We start from the raw sequence: 20,070 nt of genomic DNA, 5'->3' as shown, positions 1-20,070 counted from the left end.
TTTGGACTACTGCGAGGGTAGGCGTCCTACTGTTGCTTGCATATCAAAAAGAAAAAGAAAAGTAAAAATGCTCCAAAAGTTCCATCCAAATGTACACATCTTGGTTTTTAAGGTTCAGTAGTTCTAGAATTTTGACCCGATTCACATTTTGATCCCTCAATTTATAAAATCATTCCCTTGGTCCTTCAATTTCAGTTTCATTAGGACAAATGATCCTACCGTCAATTTTGTTAACTTTTTTTTTTTTTTTTTTAACAACCATAGGAATGATAATGAACGACATTGGTGATGTTTGGGGGCAACGCAATGCGACGTTGTGTGGTTACTCTTCCAAATTGCAGCTGGGGCCCCGTATTGGCGAGAAACTTGCATGCAACGAGGCACATACATTTTGTATTTGTCTCTCTAAGCAACATATACACTATGTTGACAGTAAGTTAGTTCCTCACCACTGAAGCATGGAAGAAATTCTCTAGCTACACAGTAATTAAATGGCAAACATTGTTGATGCACGTGAGACTCAAGTTTACACTTCACAAATTCATGTGCTCTTAGATGACAACAAGCAATGCTAATCGAACTACCTTGCTAGCCACTTCAAGTCGAGATGCAAATGAGAGAAACTCCTCCATTTAGAGCACCTCCACCCCAAAAGGCAAGCGCCTTTTTTTTTTTCCCCACCCCAAAGAGCAAGGACAAAGACAATTACTATTCACATGAGATATGAATTTGTATAGAGTTTTTGGTGTGGAAAGTAAAGAATACGGTTATGTATTTATAAAAATAAAAATAAAAATTCTGGAATTTTTGTATTTTTTCAATTTTTTCCCTTCCTTCTCAATTTTTCTTTAACATCATTATAACGTCAGATTACATCATTCTGCCCATGCAGCAGCTTGGGCTTGCCTCGTGGGACCCAACTCTTGCCAGGGCTAAACCTTGCGCACTGGAGGGGATTTTGGAGCCTGGGGCTGCCTTTAGCCCGGGCTGGGCCCAAGCATTGGAGGTGCTCTTAGAAAAGTGGCCTGCTATGCGTACAAAAATAGCATCATACTAAAATCTGTGCCCGCTTTACCATGCGTATCTTTTGCATGCATGGACTTCACCACTCTCCAATTATTTATACCTGCATGTACACTGGGAGAAACTTCCCTGTCCCGGTTTCAACATCCCGATCTCTTTCTTCATGTGATAGGTTACATGAGGGGTGATATAGGAAGGACCATAGTGAAACCGGGGCAGGGAAGTATTTTCATACAGTTGGTGGGTGGGATAAATCCATCAGCAAGATCAATGACCATGAATTTCTATAAAAATTAGATAGAAAAGAAAATAGCAAAAATTTCTGTATTAACCTAACATGGTTGTATTGTTGTATCTTATAAGGAACTGAAAATATTATTTCTTCCTCGATTCAAAAAAATCTGATACAACGGTGTCTGGTGCCTCCACGAGAAAAACAGTGTTTCTTTTTTGAGTTGGAAAGCTCTGGTGTCTGTGGCGGCTTCTCCTAATTTCAACTTACTCCACCTTCTTGTTGGATTTAGTCTCACTACCTTCTTCAGATGTTGCCAGTGTCTTTGACTCGTCAAATTCCAATAGCTGCACCATATGACAGAGATCACTACCTAACTCAGCAAAGTAAATAACAAGCACGACTATTTTTTGTCTCTCTATTTGAGCTTACTTTATTCCCATTCTATTTCCTTCATCCCAAAACATAAAATTCCTACTAACATGAATTCAAGAACGTATCAAATAACGTCAATATCTAACAAGCATGGCTCATAACAACTTAAGGCAAATAATGGCTCATGAGTCATAACCTAGGAACCCCTACAAGAACCCGACCACCCTTATGGGTTGAAAAAAGTACTTCCATTATTTTTTCTGCATGTATGACTGTTAATTACTAGATTATTAGAATATCATGCCATAAGTAAAATCTCATAAACAAGAATGCATTGGTTGTGAACTTACTGGTTTGACATCACCATTCCATATGCAGTGAGCAGCCAGAAACCCAATAACAGTTGGTACAATATACAACAGTGCAGGCTGTAAACAATGAACAGCAGGGAGGATTGGTAATAAATTAGTTGAGATGCGCTGACCATAACTTAATGCAAAGTACATAAATATATAATGGGAATTTCCATCGGCATCAAGCCAGCTATTTAAAAAGTGAGGGGATCCCTGCATGTACTAGGGTGAAATTATTCACCTGTGCTGCCTGAAACCAGTTCATTACAACAATTGTCAGGACCAAACCAACTGTGTATCCCAAAAATGCACTCTTAAAGTACTGGCCCTGTTTTCCCCTAGATACATCAAACCGCAAAGCCAGAGCAACAAAAATACCTGAAGGAATATATAACACCAAAAGTGAGAACAAACAACCAAATGAAGTGATTTTACTGAGTCATTTTTCATTAGTGTATTAGTCTACACATGTGGTTAGCAATGTATATTAGACATTTTAAAAGTTCAAGCAAATCGATTGGCTGTTAGATAGCGAAGCATTTGTATGCTAAAAGCCTAAAACCATTAGTCAAATGATTACCAGTTCTTGTGTTTGTTCTGGTTAGACATGCCTGCTATTAGCAAAACCTTTTTAAATGATTGATCCATGTTCTCCTTAATACCAGAACAGTATACTCCCATTAAAGGACTGAAGAGCAAAGGCAAAAGATAAAGAAAAGAAAAGTGCCACCAGCAAGATGCCTAATTAGGGAAAACAAAATCAGGGTTCCTAAAGGTTTCATAACAAATGTCCTCCCAAAATCCATAATGATTGCGTAATATGTCAAATGGAAAAGGACGAGACCTAATCCAGAACTCTTTACCGCCCACAACTTACAGGAACCCTGCTGTTGCAGGACCAACACAGTTAGTAGGTAGAATAAGGAAACAAAAATATATGTAATGGAAATGACAAATATATTTTAGTTCCACATCACCCAACACTCAAACTCTAATATAACGAATTAATAACAAAATGACCAACAACAAACCACAGCTAACCTTAATAAACCAGCATGTAGTAGATACTATATAAAAAACATATGAAATTTTAAACCTCACCAGGGATTACAATATCACCAAGTCCAAGCATAGAAAATGGACGTGTAGCATCTGCTGTGGGGAACAACAGCTGCAGACAAATTAAATCATGGTTCCAGTAAGCATATCAATAGTCTAAAAACATTCGAAGACGCAATATACATTGGTAAAAAGATCTTGATCGATCTGGAGTACAAACCTTTATAGGAGCATCAAAAGATTTTGCAACGCTGACCATAACTGGAGTGAAGAAAACCCAGAAAATATCATACACAAAAAGTCCCGCCTGCAATGCACAAGGACCAAATATTAGAAACATATAGGCCCAAAAATACTAGAGCAATGGTTAAAGCAGTGATGACAGGCAGAAATCAAGCTGCTGCAGCACAACTGGTGTGAAAGACAATCAGATGCAGAGTAAAATACTCTCAGAAATATACACAGGAATCCAAGAGTCCCACTTCTTACCAAAAGGATAGCACCAGTCTTAAAAGACCCAAGAGAAAGCATTTCAATTCCCTGAAAAGAAAAATTACCACAAAAGAAATCGATTAAATAAAAAACATATAATTATTGGAGAGGATGCGAAACATACTCAAATGTCTATTAATTGGATGGTGACAGACCTGGATACAAAAGGCAAGCCCCAAAATGTTGTTAGCCAGCCAATGCTTCTTTGATGCATACCATGCACAGAAAAAGGTTCCAGGGATTGCAGCAACAATCTGAGATATTGTGAACTCAATCTCCAAAGCTGTGTAAGAAAGGTGTAAGGAAAAATATCATTCTGCATGATGCAAGCGAGATAATGTCAACTAGATCAAATGAAAACTCAGAACATAAGACTAACCAAACTGCTTTCACACGGCAGCAGACTCATGTTAAAACAAGAGAAGTCATTGATGCATAACTAAAATTTTGCACTCAATTTTTACCTGCCCAATAATTCCTAGAAGATCCACTAATTATATCCAAATCGAGTTTTAAAACAAAAACAAAAAACATATATTTTGAAGCAATAAATGAAAAAGACAAAAAGAAAACCAGTGATGCAGTAAAGAATGTCATAAGAATAGTAATCATAATAAAACTTCAAAAAGAAAGTCACATACACCGGAAATATGGAAAACGCCATATGATAGGGTCCTTATTCCAACTCTGCGGCAAATAACGTGCAATAGCGGGTAACAGTGTTGCCCTGTAAAAATAAGGGTGGTTTAAAACTTTTTTAACTTAAAAAAGCAGATAATTAAAAAAATGTTTGACAATAATATAGCAGTCGAAAATAAACCTATAAAGAAAGGACATACGAGAGAGCGATGATCCCAAGCACAAAGAAATAGCACGTCAATACAGCATTAACCAAGTCTTTGGATAAGAACTTAAAAAGTAAAAATAGTGATAACAGCATTGCACTGCCCACAAACGGGAAACGCATGGCATGTTCATTAGACATCGTCTCCTGCATGATTGAAATAGAACCGTTTATGAAAATTCAAGGAAGGTTCATGAAGACAATGACAAATGCAACAAAAACCAAATAAAAATGACAGCAACACTTACTGAAGGTGGAGTTGGCTTCACAGACCGGTAGCAACCCACAAAAACTGTGAGACATGCAGTTAAGATTACATTTAGGTTTGGATCTACGTTCACAACAAGTGGTGCTAACGTTAAACCTGCAGCCAAAGTAACGACCACATGTCAGTGATGTCACTGATGTTCAAGCTCCGCTGACTCTGGGAAGTAAAAACTAGCCACGGCATATAGCTAGTTAACAGTAATAACAAATAAAATCAAGTGACTAGTTCAACAGTAATAACAAATGAAATCAAAGGGCTAGTTAACAGTAAAAACAAATGAAATCAGGGGTCCCTTTATTTGACATGTGGGTGCTTAGTTAACTGGTAACCAATCCGTCGAACTTCAACCATATGCATATTAAATTTCTACAGTGCACCCTTCCTCATTCTGCAAAAAACATATAGCAATGCAATGAAAAAATACAGAACGAAATATGACCACTACATACAGTGTATGTTAGTTCCCTAAGACAGCCTGCTTAATTCAAATAACAAGGATATCCTAAATCATATTGGTCTGAAGTCAAATTTATTTGTGGTTCTGTCATTCCCTAAACCCTGCGTGCCTACTTTCCTGCACTAACAGCAAGCAATGCCATATATAGCCACTGAATTATCTTTAAGATAGTCCAAGGCCACTGCTGCTCTTTAAATTTGAAGCCTTAAGAGACTATAATATCATTTTTCTTCAGTGAAAGACCCATCGAGATTCTAAACTTTTTGTAATTTTACTTCCCCAATCAACAACTCAGTCTGAAATTTATATATTTCTTCTATTTACAAAACAACATTTTCCAATGCCAAAAAAAAAGGCACCGAGAAACAATAACTGAGAACAAAATATCAAATTATGCACAAAAGAGCAAACCTGCTAAAGCAACATTGGCAACACGCTCAACGTTCTTCATCGTTATTATATCACTCGAAAAAAGAAACCGCTTCGAACAAAATTCCGATCAAATCAAACTGAATTCGGCCACCTTCGCAACAAAACCCTAGAAATGAGATCAATTGCATGTTGTAACTGGTAAAATTTTCCTAAAATACAATCTCAATTTCAATAAAAATGTGAAATTTACACACAATTATGAAATTGACGAAAAATAGCGTTATTGTAAGAGATGAAATTAACAGTACCAGTGGGCCGCGATGCAGATGATTTTCAACTGTTTCCTTCCGTACAGATCGGAGAAATAGGGAAGGGGAGAGAGAGATTTTGATTCAATTGCAGAGTTAGGGTTTTACCTGAAGAAGGCAATGGGCATGGGGGTTAAATTCAGAGCCCTGACGAACAGACGGGGCTGTTAGGTGAGGTTTGTGACGGCCAATGAGGAATTAGATTTTGTGAGAATTAAATAGACCGAGTGGTCAAAGGGTGGGTTAAATTGCTTTCTTGAAACGTGTTGTGCTCTGATTGGTGGTCATGGTGGAATTGAAGTGTCAGCAGGTGGGGGTATTTTTAGTAACTTCCGTTCAAATCCCCCGTTTGGATACGTTGCACCAGTCATAAAGTGGATGACGGATTTGGATCCTTTGTAAGCGAGCCACGCAGGTTGACGTCTAGCATCCAATCATATTTTGACATGTCGGATTTTGGAACCTCCAAAATATCTCCTTTCTTTAAGATTTTACCGCGTGATGTCAGTGCTGTGTAGCTCGATAATTTTTACAGTGGTAAAATCGTCATTCTACAAGATCACCTCACCCATTTGTATCTTTTTCCTCTTGAGCTCTTTTTATGTAAATGGTTTCCCTTTAGAACTTTATTTAAATTGTTGATAATATTTTTTGAAGTTAAATAATGAAAGTTAAAGTTTATGTTAGTGATAAACTGGAAGCGATATAGATGGTGGTGGTGTCGAGCAAGGACAGTGAATCTAATGATGGATGATGGTAATTTGTAATTTTTATTTTTCCCTACAATTTTTATCTTTTTTAGAATGTTGAAAATAAAACATGTATAGATAAATATAACATTGGAATTTATGAGTTATCATATGTGTAGATTTTGTTTACAAACTAAACAAGGAACTAAAGTATGTCATTTCAAGCATATGTGCTCCCCACTTTCGAGTTTGAATTCTTTTTTCGTAGTTTAAATTAGATTAAAGTATAAAATCGCTTGTATAAAAATAATTTATGTCATTTCAAAATTCTTAAATATTGCCCAAATCTCCATATATCAAAGAACACTACTAGAATTTTAGTATAACCAATTTCTATTCGGGATTTTTCAATGTTGAAAGAGATTCTAAATTCCAAATCTCCCTTCCCCCATTAATTAAAAAACAAAAGAGCATAAAATATGTAGACATTTATCTCTATTTTGTCAAAAGATCATATGTTATAAACGAGAGTTCTTTTGTTTTTTGTGTTGAAATTTAAGGAAAAGTTTAGTGTGTTGAAGTTTAAAGAAAAGATAAGAAAAGAAGATATTGTGCTTCTCACTCTTCACCTGAGTTCGAATATTCCTCCCGTAGTTTAGAACTTTAGATTAAAATTAAAGTGAACATCACTTGTATCAAAAAAGGAAAAGAAAAGAAGAAGAAGAAAAATTTCTAAAAAGGGGGCAAAATTGAAATTTATTCAAAGAAGAAGGAAGATAAAAGAAAAGAAAAAAACGGGGGCCAAAAATAAAATAGGACCGGAACGGAGGAGCAAACATACGAAGGGAAAATCTCTCTTCCCGGTTTATCTCTGGAACCCCTGAATATCCTCCCTCGAACTTCCCCAACACCCTCAACGGGGGAGGAGAAGAAGAAGAAGAAGAAGAAGAAGAAGAAGAAGGAACAGAATGCCCCAACTGTTTCAGTTACAGTTGCAGCATCTTCAACCTCTCCCCAAACCTCGTCACCCCAACCACCAACTACTTCTCCCCACCCTCACTCTCAGCTTTCCTTCTTCTCTCTCCAATCCCCTAAAACGCACCAAACCCAACAAGCTCCGCCCTCTTCTTCCCCCCACCGTTCGATTTCCCAGCTCCATAGTATGCAAATCCAACATCTCAGGTAAGTTCTCTGACTTCATCTTTTTGCTGCAACCAGTTGGAGTTTGGGTTTTTCAATTTCTGTTCAAGCAACCTTGTTGTGCTTATGGTGTGTTTGTTAATTGGTAGACTTAGACATTTTATCACAGCCAGAAGAGAGAGGGAAGCCGCACAGACGGGCCAATGGGATATTTTGGATCATACTTGCTAATCTTGGGATTTACATTGCTGATCATGTGTTTCAGGTAGTGTTAATCTTTGATTAATTTATATTAGCAAGTTCATAAATTTTAATTTGTAATTGTTTCAACATCAAATTGGTTTTGAAGTTTATAATTTTGTTTATGCTTTTGCTAGGTTCGTGCAATTAAAATGCTGTACCTCTACCACAACTGGCCTACTTGGTACCAGTTTCTAACGGCAACATTTTGCCATGCTAATTGGTGAGACTTCTGTACACCAGATGTAAAAAGGGTGCACCATATGTAGGATGATGTAATAAATCAGCTTATGTTGCAAGACTGCGAATGTAGACCGTTGATCATGTTTTTTCTTGTCAAAATGTGGGGTTTGGATTCACAGTTTGGCAACGTAAATGTTTTTCTGGCAAGATAACATATTCACATGCGTTATTTTTCAGGAACCATCTTTCGAGCAACCTTTTCTTCTTGTATATTTTTGGTGAGGATCTCTTTCTTTTTATTTTTTCCAATAGGATCAACTTTTTTTTTTTTTTGGTCGAACAATAGGGTCAACTTAATACTGGAAGTACATGAAAAATTTGTACCCAAAATAGAAAATATATTATTGAATTTTAAAAGGGTATTTTTTTTGCTTCAACAGGAAAGCTAGTTGAAGAAGAGGAAGGAAATTTTGCTCTGTGGCTTTGTTATATTCTTACAGGGGTTGGAGCAAACCTTGTTTCATGGCTTGTTCTACCAAGAAATGCAGTCTCGGTTGGAGCCTCTGGTGCTGTTTTTGGGTTATTTACAATCAGTGTACTAGTAAAGGTGAATTCCTATATTAGAATAATCGTGTACCTCGCGATCACATGACTTAGTCTATGCTTAACCAGTTCACCCTCTTTTTGCTTAATACAGATGTCCTGGGACTGGAGAAAGATCCTTGAAGTGCTTATATTGGGCCAATTTGTTATAGAGAAGGTGAGCCAAGCTTTTCAGAAACATCAAATCGGTGTCATTTTAAAGCATGCAAGAATTAGAGCTTATGCATTCTTTTGGCCTAATATGTTTCTACTTTTATTTCCCAATTTTGGTAGGTTTATTGTCAGATCAGTAGTTTTGTTAGTTGTTTATTGATTTTTGTTTTTCATTGTTTCATAGATCATCGAACATATATCTCAAAATGTGTTAGATATATGTGTAATTGTTTCTGTTGCTGTTTGTGCTCACAAATAGGTTATGGAAGCAGCTCAAGCTTCTACTGCATTATCAGGCCCCTTCGGCGGAGGCAGTTCTTTGATGAATGTCAATCACATTGCACATCTCTCAGGTGCTCTTGTTGGTGTTTTTCTAGTATGGATTCTGAGCAAGGTTCCTTCTGAACCCCCAGCACAAGGATCAAATTTTCAAAGCAAAACAAGCAGAACCCAATGAAAATTGGATATGGAAACCAAACTGATGTGCAGTTAGTTTCCTGATTATCTTTATGTTCCATTCTTTGTTGATCATGTGTAAATTATCTTGATACTAATTGATTCACGAGAAATGATAGAGTTTTTCTTTTTATACAAGCGATATTGGGAGAGGGGGTAATCGAATCTAGGACCTCGGGTGCGAAGGGTAATACTCTTAACGAGTTGAGCTACAAGCTCCTTGTAGAGTTGGCCCACTTGGGTTTCTGGTAAATCTGAAATACCAAAAATCATGGTCCGTCTCAACCTGAACCTGATGTGTCTAACTTGGACCTAGACTAGAGTCGGAGTGAACGAATAAGGGGAAATTCTTATGACCCATAAGTGGTCTAAATTTAAAACAAATACCATAAAAGGGGATAAGGGGATAATTATGCATTGCATTAGTGAAAACCAGCTCTATCAACACTGAAACTGGAAAATCTTGTTATGAATTTTTATGAGTTTCCTTAAGATTGGGACAATACAAGGGAGCTTGTGGCATAAGATAAGAACCAAGCAGCACCTTATGTCCTTGAATGTCAACTATATTGATGATTAATATAGGAAAGTAGCATTTGATTTTGATTTACAACAAGGAATCAGCATGCTAAAAAACAAGCAAAAAATGCTTCATGAAAAGACAAAGGTTCCCTTCACTATCTACAACATTTTATACGCTGAAATTTCTTCTGGGAGGATTATATGATTCTGTGTCACATCTAAATGAGAATTGTTCCTTCAGTTCAAGAACACAACTGTACATTGCTGTGCATACTGACCATACACACCAAGCTGCCCCTGAGATTGCTTCCGGCATATAATTGGCAATCTTTCCCCAAATTTACAAGTCTGAGACAGATTCATAGATTTTGCAGCAAGTGATGAGACGTCAAATGAAAAATCACCGTCTCTTAGCACCATTCTTCCTTTTCTAGTTGCTGAAGCTGCTGATCCTTTTTGATCACTTGTAACTGATGGTATCTGTAACAGATTGGGATGAATGGCACTTGCAGATTTCTTATGATAAATTTTCTCTAAGCTCTCAAATGGTACCTCTTCGGTTTCAACCTGATGGGTCTTCTCTTTACTTCTCATAGCACCCATCATCCTATTTGCCTCCTTTGTTAATCCAATTGCACGCCAAGCATCAGCAACAAGCGAGATGGTAGATTTTTCTGGCTGAACACCAAACTCTTTCATAATCTGGAGTATTTCTTCAGCTTTCCATGGCAGCTTTGTTTCTCCAAATCCCCATATTAGGGTCTCAAATGTCTTCAAATTGGGAGAAATTCCATGTTCACACATCTTATCAAAAACTTTAATTGCATGCTCCATTCTGCCAGAACTGCACCATCCACTCATGATGGTTGTGAAAATCACAACGTTTGGACGAACTCCCGATTTCATCATGGCTGCTAATAGTTCTTCAGCTTTCTCCACTTCTTGAGCACGCACATAACCTTTGGCAAGAATGCTGTATGCATGCACGTCAGGTTTTATTCCAGCCTTCACCATATCATCAAAGATTTGCCTACACTTCTCCATGAATCCGGCTGTGCTCCATGCATTCATGATGGTGCTAAATGTTATCACATCAGGTTTGACCCCAAATTCTTCCATCAACTTCAGCACCTGCAAGTTAATATATGAAATTATTGTAATGATTTGTGGCAACAATTAAAATAAAACACCATTTTGGGCCATTACAAGAAGAAACAGCGAGACAACTCACCTGATCGACCCCATCTCTATCCATGGTATCAACAAAACCTTTAACCAGTGAGTTAAAGACAACGATGTTTGGATGCAGCCCAAGATCTTTTATCCTTTTCATAAACCTTAAGGCCTCCTTCAGTTTACCTTCCTTACAATACCCACTTATGATAATGCAACAAGTTCGTTCATTGGGTTGCACTTTGTTGTTCTGCATCTCTAGAATCATTCCTTCTGCCTTACTCGTCTCTCCATTTTGAGCATATGCTGTTGCTAAAGTGTTGTAGGTAACGGCATCAGGTCGCATTCCAGAAGTTACCATCTTATGCACCACATTCCATGCCTCTGTAATGTTCTTCTTCTTACACCATGCTCTGACTAGAACATTAAAAGTCCTTATATTTGGTTTCACATTTTCCTCTTGGGACATCATCTCAAGCAGTTGTAAAGAATCTTCAGGCTTACCAGAAATCCCATACCCTTTGATCAATGTGTTATAAGTGCTGGTAGTGGGTTTTATTCCACTCTCCTTCATCTTCCTTAACGTTTCCATGGCTTTCTCTACATTCCCAGATTCCGAGAAAGCATTTATAACAGCATTGAAAAATATTAAATCAGGATTCATTCCATTCTCTTCCACCTGTGATATAACATAAGGAATGGACTCAAAGCGCTTCTGGATGGTCAAGGCAGCTAGGAGGGTTGTGTATGATACCAGTGAAGCCCTGTGTCCCCCTTCAATTAAACCATTAAAAAGGGACTGGGCTTCCTGAGGTCTCCCTCTCTCTATCAAAATGTTCATTAGCCTAGTTCTCGAACGCACAATTCGACAATTCTCTTTGGCCATGCAGATAGAACAATGGGATTGCCTCATTGAGCCATTAGGCTTTGAAATTAGACGCAAATGGTTCTTATCATCAGGATGATTTCCCTGTGGGGTTAAAATAAATACCAAAAAGAACATAAATTTTTTTACCAAAAAAAAAAATTTCTTTAAAGTTCACTGAAACAAATAAAGCAAGGAAATTCTCAGGCTTGTCAAAGTACACACCAGAAGCAGAAGCGGTACAATTAATGCAGAGCACAATCAAATCATTGAACTAATGACACAATACCTTGATGGGTAATGCTTGAACCCGTCCATTTGCAGTAGTGGCAGTTGCTTCTTCGTTTTTGTTAGTTGTTCTTAAAAAAGCCTTCCCTTTGCCTGATTCTCCCATATGGGTATGGCTCTGTCAACTTGTCACCGAGTTTGAGTGGGTCTCTAACTTCGCACTGAATACACAGCAAAACCAGTTCATGAATCTTTTCTCATTTTCAAACTTTTTTGGGTCCCTATGGAGAACACAATGATACACCAGAAAATCAAGTTCGGTTCTTCATGCTCAAGCAACTTGAACATCAACGAAAAAGTTCAATCGCAATGTTTACAAATATCAAAAGCAACCCAACAAATATATTGTTTAGTACCAACCAATTCTGTGAAACAGTTGTAATCTTTGCAGACATTCAAGCTATTGGTAAGCTAGAAACCCAAGAAACAACATTTAGGAGCTAGAAACAAGTTTGTACCTTTTGGCGTTAGATTGCAGACATTTGCAGTCACTGAGGGGGAGAGAGAGAGAGAGAGAGACAGACAGACACTGAATATGCTTGTAGACTAATGAGGCATGGAGACCCACCAAAGGGAACATATAATAAAATCTGATCTCAGAATGGGTGAGAGACATAGGTGATGGGATAAGGAGGAAAAGTGAGGCTCTGAATTTGTTTCAGGAAATTGGTTCTTGGTTTTCCTTTTTCTTTTTCTTTTTTTGGTTTTCCTTTATTTGTTTATTTTGGTCATAAGCTTTTCTTTTTTAGTTCCACCATCATGAAAATACATTTATTCCGGAAAAAGAAAAAAAAAACAATCGTGAAATGAAAGCATATTTTCAAATTTAATGCATTTCTATTTAATTCTTTTTCTGCTGGAAATAAGTGCTTTTAGTGATATTTCTTTTGTGACAAATATAATTGACAAACCAACCAGTGGGTGATGACTATTAGTCTATCACCACCATCACCATTGCAATCTGGACATTTGCACCAAGCAAATTTGCCAGGTCGAGAATGGTCGAGAATAGGTATTGTGTTATTAATGTGTGTTATAATATGGTTATACAATAAATTTATATTTAGTATATAAATATCAATAAATATAGACGATACATTTGGGTCGTTAATAGTAATGGATGTTCTAGATTCTATTTATAAAGATAAAAGATTAAAAAAACTGTTATTGACACTTCAAAATATAATCTCACCCTCACTATGGTAGTGATGACGACTCTGATTTGATAATAAGATCAGGTTTGGGCAAAATTTTGGATTAGGCTTAGACCTGTGATCAAACCCATTTAATCTATTTTTAGGAGTCATTTTATGGTGAGAGTATTATATATGACAATAAATGTGGATCTTCATATTAACTATACGATTTATTTAAATAGTAAATTCACATAAGTTTAATGAAATAATCATATAACTAATATTAAAGTCCACATAATTCCCACTATAAAATTTCTTCTATTTGCAGCGGGTTATGGGCCGGCTCACCACACATGGGTCCTAGCTCTTAAGCCTACTTATGGCGCTAACGAGAAAGGACGTTTTTACCCCTAATGGCAAAATTTTCGTCTCTCTTCAGATTTCTAGGAAAATGACTTTCTGCCGCAAAGACGAATTCCCGGAAATTACAAAAAATTAGAGAGAAATTGTGATTCTTCTTTCTTCGTCATTTCCACTTATCATTAATCGGAAAGAGAGAAAAAAAAAAAAAAAAAAAAAGCACTGTGATTAAAAGTTGAAAACTTTTTAGATTAGAGATTCATCTGTATATTCAACCCTGCCAAAAGGGGCACGTAAACACTCAGAATCCATTAATATTTTAATAATTCTCTGAATTTTTTTCTTCTGAAGCCTGTATCTGGTGGGAAATGTTTAGGTTGTGGAAATGGTACCAGAATTCCTTAGCTGTTCATCCAATTAAGACGCAGGTCATCAGCTCTGGTTTGATTTGGGGGTTTGGTGATATAGCTGCCCAGACCATCACTCACTCCACGGCCAAGGCCCAACGTCAAATTCAAACTCAGGTAAAAATACCCATTTCCGGAATTGTTTCTGTTCTCAAATTTATGTCAACATTTATGCATTTCTTCTTATTCACGGTTTGCCCAAATGGGTCTTGATTATTTTCTCCTGCATTTCATCTTTTGACCCTTGTTCTTGTGTTTATGGAACTGGTTTCTTGTGATTATGTGTTGTGTTTATGCCTTTGCAGCATTGGCATGAATTTGAAAGAATTTATTTATCTTTAAAGCTGCACACTTTGTTGCTTAATGAATGGCTTGATAGGGAACCAAGCAGAACTGGTTCCTCATGTTTAGGGAATATGTTCTGTAGCTGCATTGTCATATATCTCATGATTTTGAGCATCATATATTTTGGAGGGGATATTAAACTACCAATTATTTTTCTTTATTTTTCTTAGTTTACATGACATTGGGGTAACATGGTGATGTTCTTAAAGGATCCTTCAGTCATATGCACCAAACACTTTCTAAAATGAAGTCATGTTTGATGCTCTGCAGTTTCTGGGGCTCCCTTCTGTTGTTATTAAGCCCAACTCACCTAGTGCATGGAGTTCCCCAATTTTGGGCTATATTTTCTTCTCAATATTTGTCCATATATGAGATAAATATTGACATAATTTTTTTTTGGAATTTCTGAATATTTAGTTTTATAATACATGATGAGACCTGTTTTTGCAAGACATTTCCAGCACACATATTGTTAATTACCTTAATATGGTTATAGAATAATATATCTATCTTCATCTTCAGGGTGAAGATGAAGATGAAGAGTTAAAGATCAATTGGAGAAGAGTGTGTACAACCAGCTTGTTTGGATTTGGGTTTGTTGGGCCTGTTGGTCACCTCTGGTAAGCATTTTTTTTGGGGGGTGAAAAATCGTACATTCTGAATATGCGGACATGTAATTTTTTAGGGTTATTGATCTGGTTCCCACATCAAAGGGTGATCTAGAATTTTACAATATAAAGGAACCACTAATCATGGGCATTTGAGGCTCCTCTCCCCTTTAGTTTGACAGAGACGGATGGGCTGATTTGCATTCCCCAGTTTATGAGTTTGGTTTTCATTATCCTTTTGCAGGTATGAGGGTTTGGACCGATATATAAGGTCAAGGCTTCTTCTGCAACCAAATTCATTTCGTTTTGTTGCTTCTAAAGTTGCAATTGATGGGTTTCTTTTTGGGCCATTGGATTTACTTGTGTTTTTCACCTACATGGGGTTTTCTGCTGGAAAGAGCGTTCCTCAAATCAAGGAAGATGTGAAAAGGGATTTTCTTCCAGCCTTTGTTCTGGAAGGAGGGATATGGCCGATTGTGCAAGTAGTGAATTTCAGGTTTATACCTGTGAGGTATCAGCTCCTCTATGTCAACTTCTTCTGCTTGTTAGATAGCAGTTTTTTGTCATGGCTTGAGCAACAAGAAGATGCTCCATGGAAGCAATGGTTGAAATCTTTAGTATATTTTAACAAACAAAAAGATGAAGGTGGGTGATTGCCCTTTAACTACAGTTTCAGCTTTCATTCCAGGCCTTGCTGATTATAGTGGATCATACGTCGGAGAGAGTAAAACGGTTGATTGAGAAAACTGAGGTACCAACTTAGTTTTTCAAAGTTGGGATTTTGGAAGTGATGGATTTGCTCTCAAGCTTATCCAGTTTTCACGTACAATACAAGTTTTCATGGATTTGTATCCTCAATCCATGTTTCAATAATGATTCTATCAATTTCCTTTGCTACAAATTGTAGATCTTGCTGGTCTTGCATCAATTATGTTTTACCATCTTACCCTCTGTAAATATTCTCCTGTTGGTAAATACTGGAAAGGAATTTTTATCGGAAATGAGATTTGAAATCTGATCTTTTCTCATATTCATTCTGTGATTTTTATTGGAAATGAGATTTGATCTGTGATCCTTAAGAGATTTGATTGTTAGCATGTTCCATAAAGTCGGAAATGAGATTCAATCTGTTCCTTGCTAATGGCAAAAGTACCTCTTCTTAATACACAGTTCTTTACACGAGGTCCTTTTTGGTGAAAAATTCTCAACTCTCGACAGTTAACAGATATGAACAAGCAAAGCCACTGTATCAAACCCAGTAAAAAAGAGGCTACTATTTAATTATTTACCAAAAAAGGCAATTAAAAAATGGAATATATATATCACAAAATCCAATAAAAAATAATTCCCCAAAAACAAGCTTTGGTGTCTCAACTTCAGAATGTTTGCTTGGCCTCGCTGCTGGAGCCAGAAGGGTTAAGACCATACTCACTGGTAGTTCCACTGTACATACTGATGCCATACTCTTCCTTGTATTGCTGGGAACTGTAATATGAATTCCCCAAGCTATTATGTAATGTGCTGTTTCCTGGTGTCATTCCTTCACGAAGATCCGTCAATGAAGCAACTCCTTCTAAAGCGTGGACTACCTGCTCGGTTTGGAATAAGCGTAAAGATTTTTAGTTAATTAGCTAAAGCGTTGGTGCTGTGTTATCTCATTGAGCAGGTAGCTAAATCATTGATTGTGTTTTGGGAGTTCAGGATTCGTTTTTCATTCAGTTAACAAAAAATATAACAAGGAATTTACCTGGCTCATTCGTGGTCGAAGCCATGCTGAATGCCGTACACAAGCAGCGGCACAAGCAACCATTCTAGCCATCTCATTGTTGTTGTAATTTCTCTCCAATCTTGGGTCAACAAGAGCATCAAAGTCACCATCTTCCAGGGCTTGAGTGAGCAATGGCCTGGCCTAGAATGCCAAAAAAAGAGAAGAAAAAGAAAACTCAGTCATCTACTCACTCAAATCATGCAATCTGAGGCGTTCAAAGCAGAAACTATGGTCAGGCTCCTTGCAGAAATGCTGAACTTGAACTATGTTATGTGCATGTTGGTTTAGCAGCACATATCTCATTCTTAAGAAAGAAGACTTTAAGATCGCATCCCATTGCACAGTTTATACCTACTGATTAATGAAAAATAAGGTCAGGAAAATGGCACAAAATGAAGCAGTGATGCAAGAGAACTCACCCACTGAACCAGGCCCTTGTTCCTCATGGATTCGATTGTACTGATAGGCGGTCGTCCAGTTATAAGTTCTAGAAGTACAACACCGTATGAATACACATCTGATTTGTCTGTCACCTTACCGCTCGATGCGTACTCTGGAGCCAGGTACCTGTATATGTTCATGTACAGAACAATTAATTAAGTTTGTTTCATTCTACAAGGCTAAGTTTATTGCCAAGCACAGACTAACAAGCAAAGCAAAAGTGAGTACGTGGTATGAATTTGGAGTTGTAGTAACAAGAATATCATGTTCTTACCCAAATGTTCCCACAACTCGAGTGGAAAAGTGAGACATGTGAATGTTGGTATCAGAGAAAGATTTGGCCAGTCCAAAGTCAGAAACCTGAACATAAATCTCAACTTCAGAAACCTCAACATGAACCTGAACATAATAAGTACGGTTAATATTTGGTCCTACCTTTGCTTCAAACTTATCATCCAGAAGAATATTAGATGCCTTGATATCACGATGAATGATTTTCGGATTGCCTGCAGCCACAAATGATGTTCAATTACCATTAAACTTTAATGTCAACATTCTCAAGAAAAAGATGTGCAAAATTAAAACTTCAAGAGATATGTGAAAGGAACTCACAATCTTCATGAAGATATGCTAGTCCTTTTGCAGACCCAGTAGCAATTATCAATCTGGTTTCCCACTCCAGAACAGACTGCCCTTCTCCTGCAATGCAGCAATTATCAATCATACTGCATATCTAATCAATCACTCACAATAGGGCTAGTAACTAATTCTTGAAAACTACCAGCATGGACTTGATTACCATGTAAGTGGAATTCCAAGGTGGTGTTTGGAACAAACTCATACACAAGCAACCTCTCCGCCCCGGTAATGCAGTACCCAACCAAGGAAACTAGATGCTTGTGATGAACCCGGCTAATGATGTCAACCTCAGCCTGAAATTCTCGCTCCCCTTGCCGGCTTCCAGTCATCAACTGCTTCACTGCAACTTCTTTGCCACTTGGAAGCACACCCTTGTGGACATACCCGAAACCGCCTTGCCCAAGAAGGTTGGCTTCTGAAAAGCCATTGGTGGCCACCACCAATTGATCATATGTGAAAATCCCATTTGAGACATCTGAGGGAAAACCAGCTGGCCTTTGAGTTTGAGGTGGATATGGGATCTCAGACCGGGATATGATTGAAGCAGAACCAGCAGTGCGGCTCATGGGAGATTGCGGAACAGAGGTTCTAGATAGCACCCTGATAACATGGACCCCTGGTGAAGGAACAGCATAACAATCATCTGCCAATGCAACCAAAGCCACAGAGTACATTAGCAAATTTCATTAATCACATACAAACCTATAAAGACGTTTGATTTTCTAAATTGGACATGAAAATATGTAGCAATGAATCTTGTGATCACCTTTTGGGCAAAAGGATGGTGTTTTATGATGATCCTCCAAAAGGGCACTGTTGTTTTTACTCCTCCTACGTTTATAACCAAGAAATATAATGGCAAGCAGAAGCACAATGGCAACAAGTCCACCAATGACACATGATCCAGCTATGAGAGCTGTGCTCATATTTGGTCTTGGGTTGTGAACTTGCAAGGTGGCTGGCAGTGAGGAAGATAATGGTGGATGAAGCATTAATTGGGGTGGCATTGGCAATGTTGTTGGAGGTAGGTTTGTAGTATTGGTTTTGCTAGATGAGGGTGGCTGCAGGGTGCTGGTCAATGTGGGCGGCAGCGGCAGAGTACTAGGGGGCAATGCAGTTGGGGGAGAGCCGTGGCTTGGACTCGCTAAAGGCGGTGTCTGAGTTGCTGGTGGCATAGTTGTTGCCAATGTAGGTGGTGGGGGAGGGGTTGATGGGGTTGTTGGAGGGGAAACATGTAGTGGTGGTGGTGGTGTTGGTAATGGTGATGGCGGGTTTGGAGGTGGCGGTAGAAGGTTTGGATGGCAATGGAGTTTTTGGTGGTGAAGAAGGTGGAGGTGGAGAGGTGACTACTGAAGGTGGAGGTGGTGGTGGAGTGAAAGTTGTTGGTGGCAACAGAGCCGGCAATGGTGGAAGCTGAGGCGGTGGAGATGTTACAGGAGGCGGTAGCGGTGAGGACACAGGAGGGACAGAGTTGGGTATAGGTGGCAGGGCAGGAGGAGTAGTGGGTAAAAAAGGTGGGGATGGGAATGGTGCTATCTGTGGCAATGGTGGCAGCAACAACGGAGGCAATGGGGGCGGCAATGACGGTGACAATGGGGCGGCAACGATGGTTGCAATGGCAGTGGCAATGGTGGGGTGGTTACTGGAGAAGCAGCTGGAGGCAGTGACCATGGTGGTGGTGAAGACATTGTTGGTTGTGAAGTAAGATTTTGGTTGAGATGTATAAACAATTAACAGGGGGTCTCAAAGAATATTTAGCAACAAAATTCGGCGGTAGATATAAATTATAATATTAGATAGACAGGACATAATTGAGCAGAGCCCGTGAACGACATTTTATAATTTTCTAAACTTCTTTTCTAACTAACCTTCGCTTATTTTATTTATCTAATGTTGAATGGGGCAGTGACCTGTGATCATGTGATCAGTAAGACAGTAACTAGTTGTCGCTGTTGTTGGAAGTGGAAATCCAGTTCACCTTACACTGTCTCACTAGGCCTGTAGGCCACTACAAACGTTTCATTGTCTGATATGGGTGCTAAGAGCAGATATTTGGGTCTATGGAGGCTCAAAAAACATTCGTAAACCGGAATGCCATCGTAATGATACGATATCCCAAATCAGTCGCACATTGCAACTTTTCCAGTGCCTAATTGACTTGAAATACCTGTTGCCTGGAGAAGATGGAAGTTCTTCACTGTGGATGCTCCTGATGCAAGAGCAATCATAAAAGTTATGAGGCTCTAGAACTCACCCATTCGGAGTTTCTCT

At 38.2% G+C, this 20,070-nt stretch overlaps 4 protein-coding genes and 1 pseudogene across 7 annotated transcripts; 2 read left to right on the top strand and 3 right to left on the bottom strand.

Moving 5' to 3' along the window:
* Positions 1-1,294: 1,294 nt before the first annotated feature.
* Positions 1,295-5,973, bottom strand: LOC103320178 (signal peptide peptidase). Of its 2 annotated transcripts, none has more exons than XM_008221811.3 (12): positions 5,784-5,973; positions 5,515-5,641; positions 4,627-4,742; positions 4,374-4,525; positions 4,176-4,261; positions 3,690-3,817; positions 3,532-3,582; positions 3,263-3,349; positions 3,085-3,154; positions 2,225-2,361; positions 1,981-2,058; positions 1,295-1,602 (listed from the first exon to the last, which is right to left on the bottom strand). In XM_008221811.3, the coding sequence occupies exons 2-12, from the start codon at positions 5,552-5,554 to the stop codon at positions 1,522-1,524; spliced, it is 1,026 nt and encodes a 341-aa protein (XP_008220033.1). In that variant the 5' UTR covers positions 5,555-5,641; positions 5,784-5,973; the 3' UTR covers positions 1,295-1,521. The 2 variants fall into 2 exon arrangements, with proteins under 2 accessions (XP_008220033.1, XP_008220034.1); XM_008221812.3 differs by having other exon boundaries at positions 5,515-5,626; positions 5,784-5,938.
* Positions 5,974-7,280: 1,307 nt separating this feature from the next.
* LOC103320177 (Rhomboid-related intramembrane serine protease family protein) lies at positions 7,281-9,385 on the top strand. The gene is made up of 7 exons (XM_008221810.2): positions 7,281-7,654; positions 7,762-7,877; positions 7,990-8,075; positions 8,273-8,313; positions 8,476-8,642; positions 8,733-8,795; positions 9,051-9,385. The coding sequence occupies exons 1-7, from the start codon at positions 7,441-7,443 to the stop codon at positions 9,246-9,248; spliced, it is 885 nt and encodes a 294-aa protein (XP_008220032.1). The 5' UTR covers positions 7,281-7,440; the 3' UTR covers positions 9,249-9,385.
* Positions 9,386-9,792: 407 nt separating this feature from the next.
* Positions 9,793-12,701, bottom strand: LOC103320176 (Tetratricopeptide repeat (TPR)-like superfamily protein). Of its 2 annotated transcripts, none has more exons than XM_008221809.3 (4): positions 12,554-12,701; positions 12,097-12,256; positions 11,001-11,912; positions 9,793-10,900 (listed from the first exon to the last, which is right to left on the bottom strand). In XM_008221809.3, the coding sequence occupies exons 2-4, from the start codon at positions 12,199-12,201 to the stop codon at positions 10,007-10,009; spliced, it is 1,911 nt and encodes a 636-aa protein (XP_008220031.2). In that variant the 5' UTR covers positions 12,202-12,256; positions 12,554-12,701; the 3' UTR covers positions 9,793-10,006. The 2 variants fall into 2 exon arrangements, with proteins under 2 accessions (XP_008220031.2, XP_008220030.2); XM_008221808.2 differs by having other exon boundaries at positions 12,097-12,316; positions 12,554-12,697.
* A 1,001-nt stretch (positions 12,702-13,702) lies between these two features.
* Positions 13,703-15,979, top strand: LOC103320175 (uncharacterized). Its single transcript, XM_008221806.3, has 3 exons — positions 13,703-14,115; positions 14,866-14,963; positions 15,196-15,979. The coding sequence occupies exons 1-3, from the start codon at positions 13,960-13,962 to the stop codon at positions 15,602-15,604; spliced, it is 663 nt and encodes a 220-aa protein (XP_008220028.2). The 5' UTR covers positions 13,703-13,959; the 3' UTR covers positions 15,605-15,979.
* Positions 15,980-16,200: 221 nt separating this feature from the next.
* LOC103320174 (proline-rich receptor-like protein kinase PERK1) lies at positions 16,201-20,011 on the bottom strand (annotated as a pseudogene). Its single transcript, XR_016123568.1, has 8 exons — positions 18,566-20,011; positions 17,960-18,442; positions 17,773-17,859; positions 17,596-17,666; positions 17,435-17,520; positions 17,139-17,286; positions 16,699-16,860; positions 16,201-16,540 (listed from the first exon to the last, which is right to left on the bottom strand). The product of XR_016123568.1 is annotated as a proline-rich receptor-like protein kinase PERK1 (transcript).
* Between the last annotated feature and the right edge of the window lie 59 nt (positions 20,012-20,070).

This window comes from Prunus mume, linkage group LG2, assembly GCF_029339155.1.
Source record: "Prunus mume cultivar Tortuosa linkage group LG2, ASM2933915v1, whole genome shotgun sequence".
In the NCBI taxonomy this organism is placed as follows: Eukaryota; Viridiplantae; Streptophyta; class Magnoliopsida; order Rosales; family Rosaceae; genus Prunus; species Prunus mume.
This window is presented reverse-complemented; position numbering and strand designations above follow the sequence as displayed.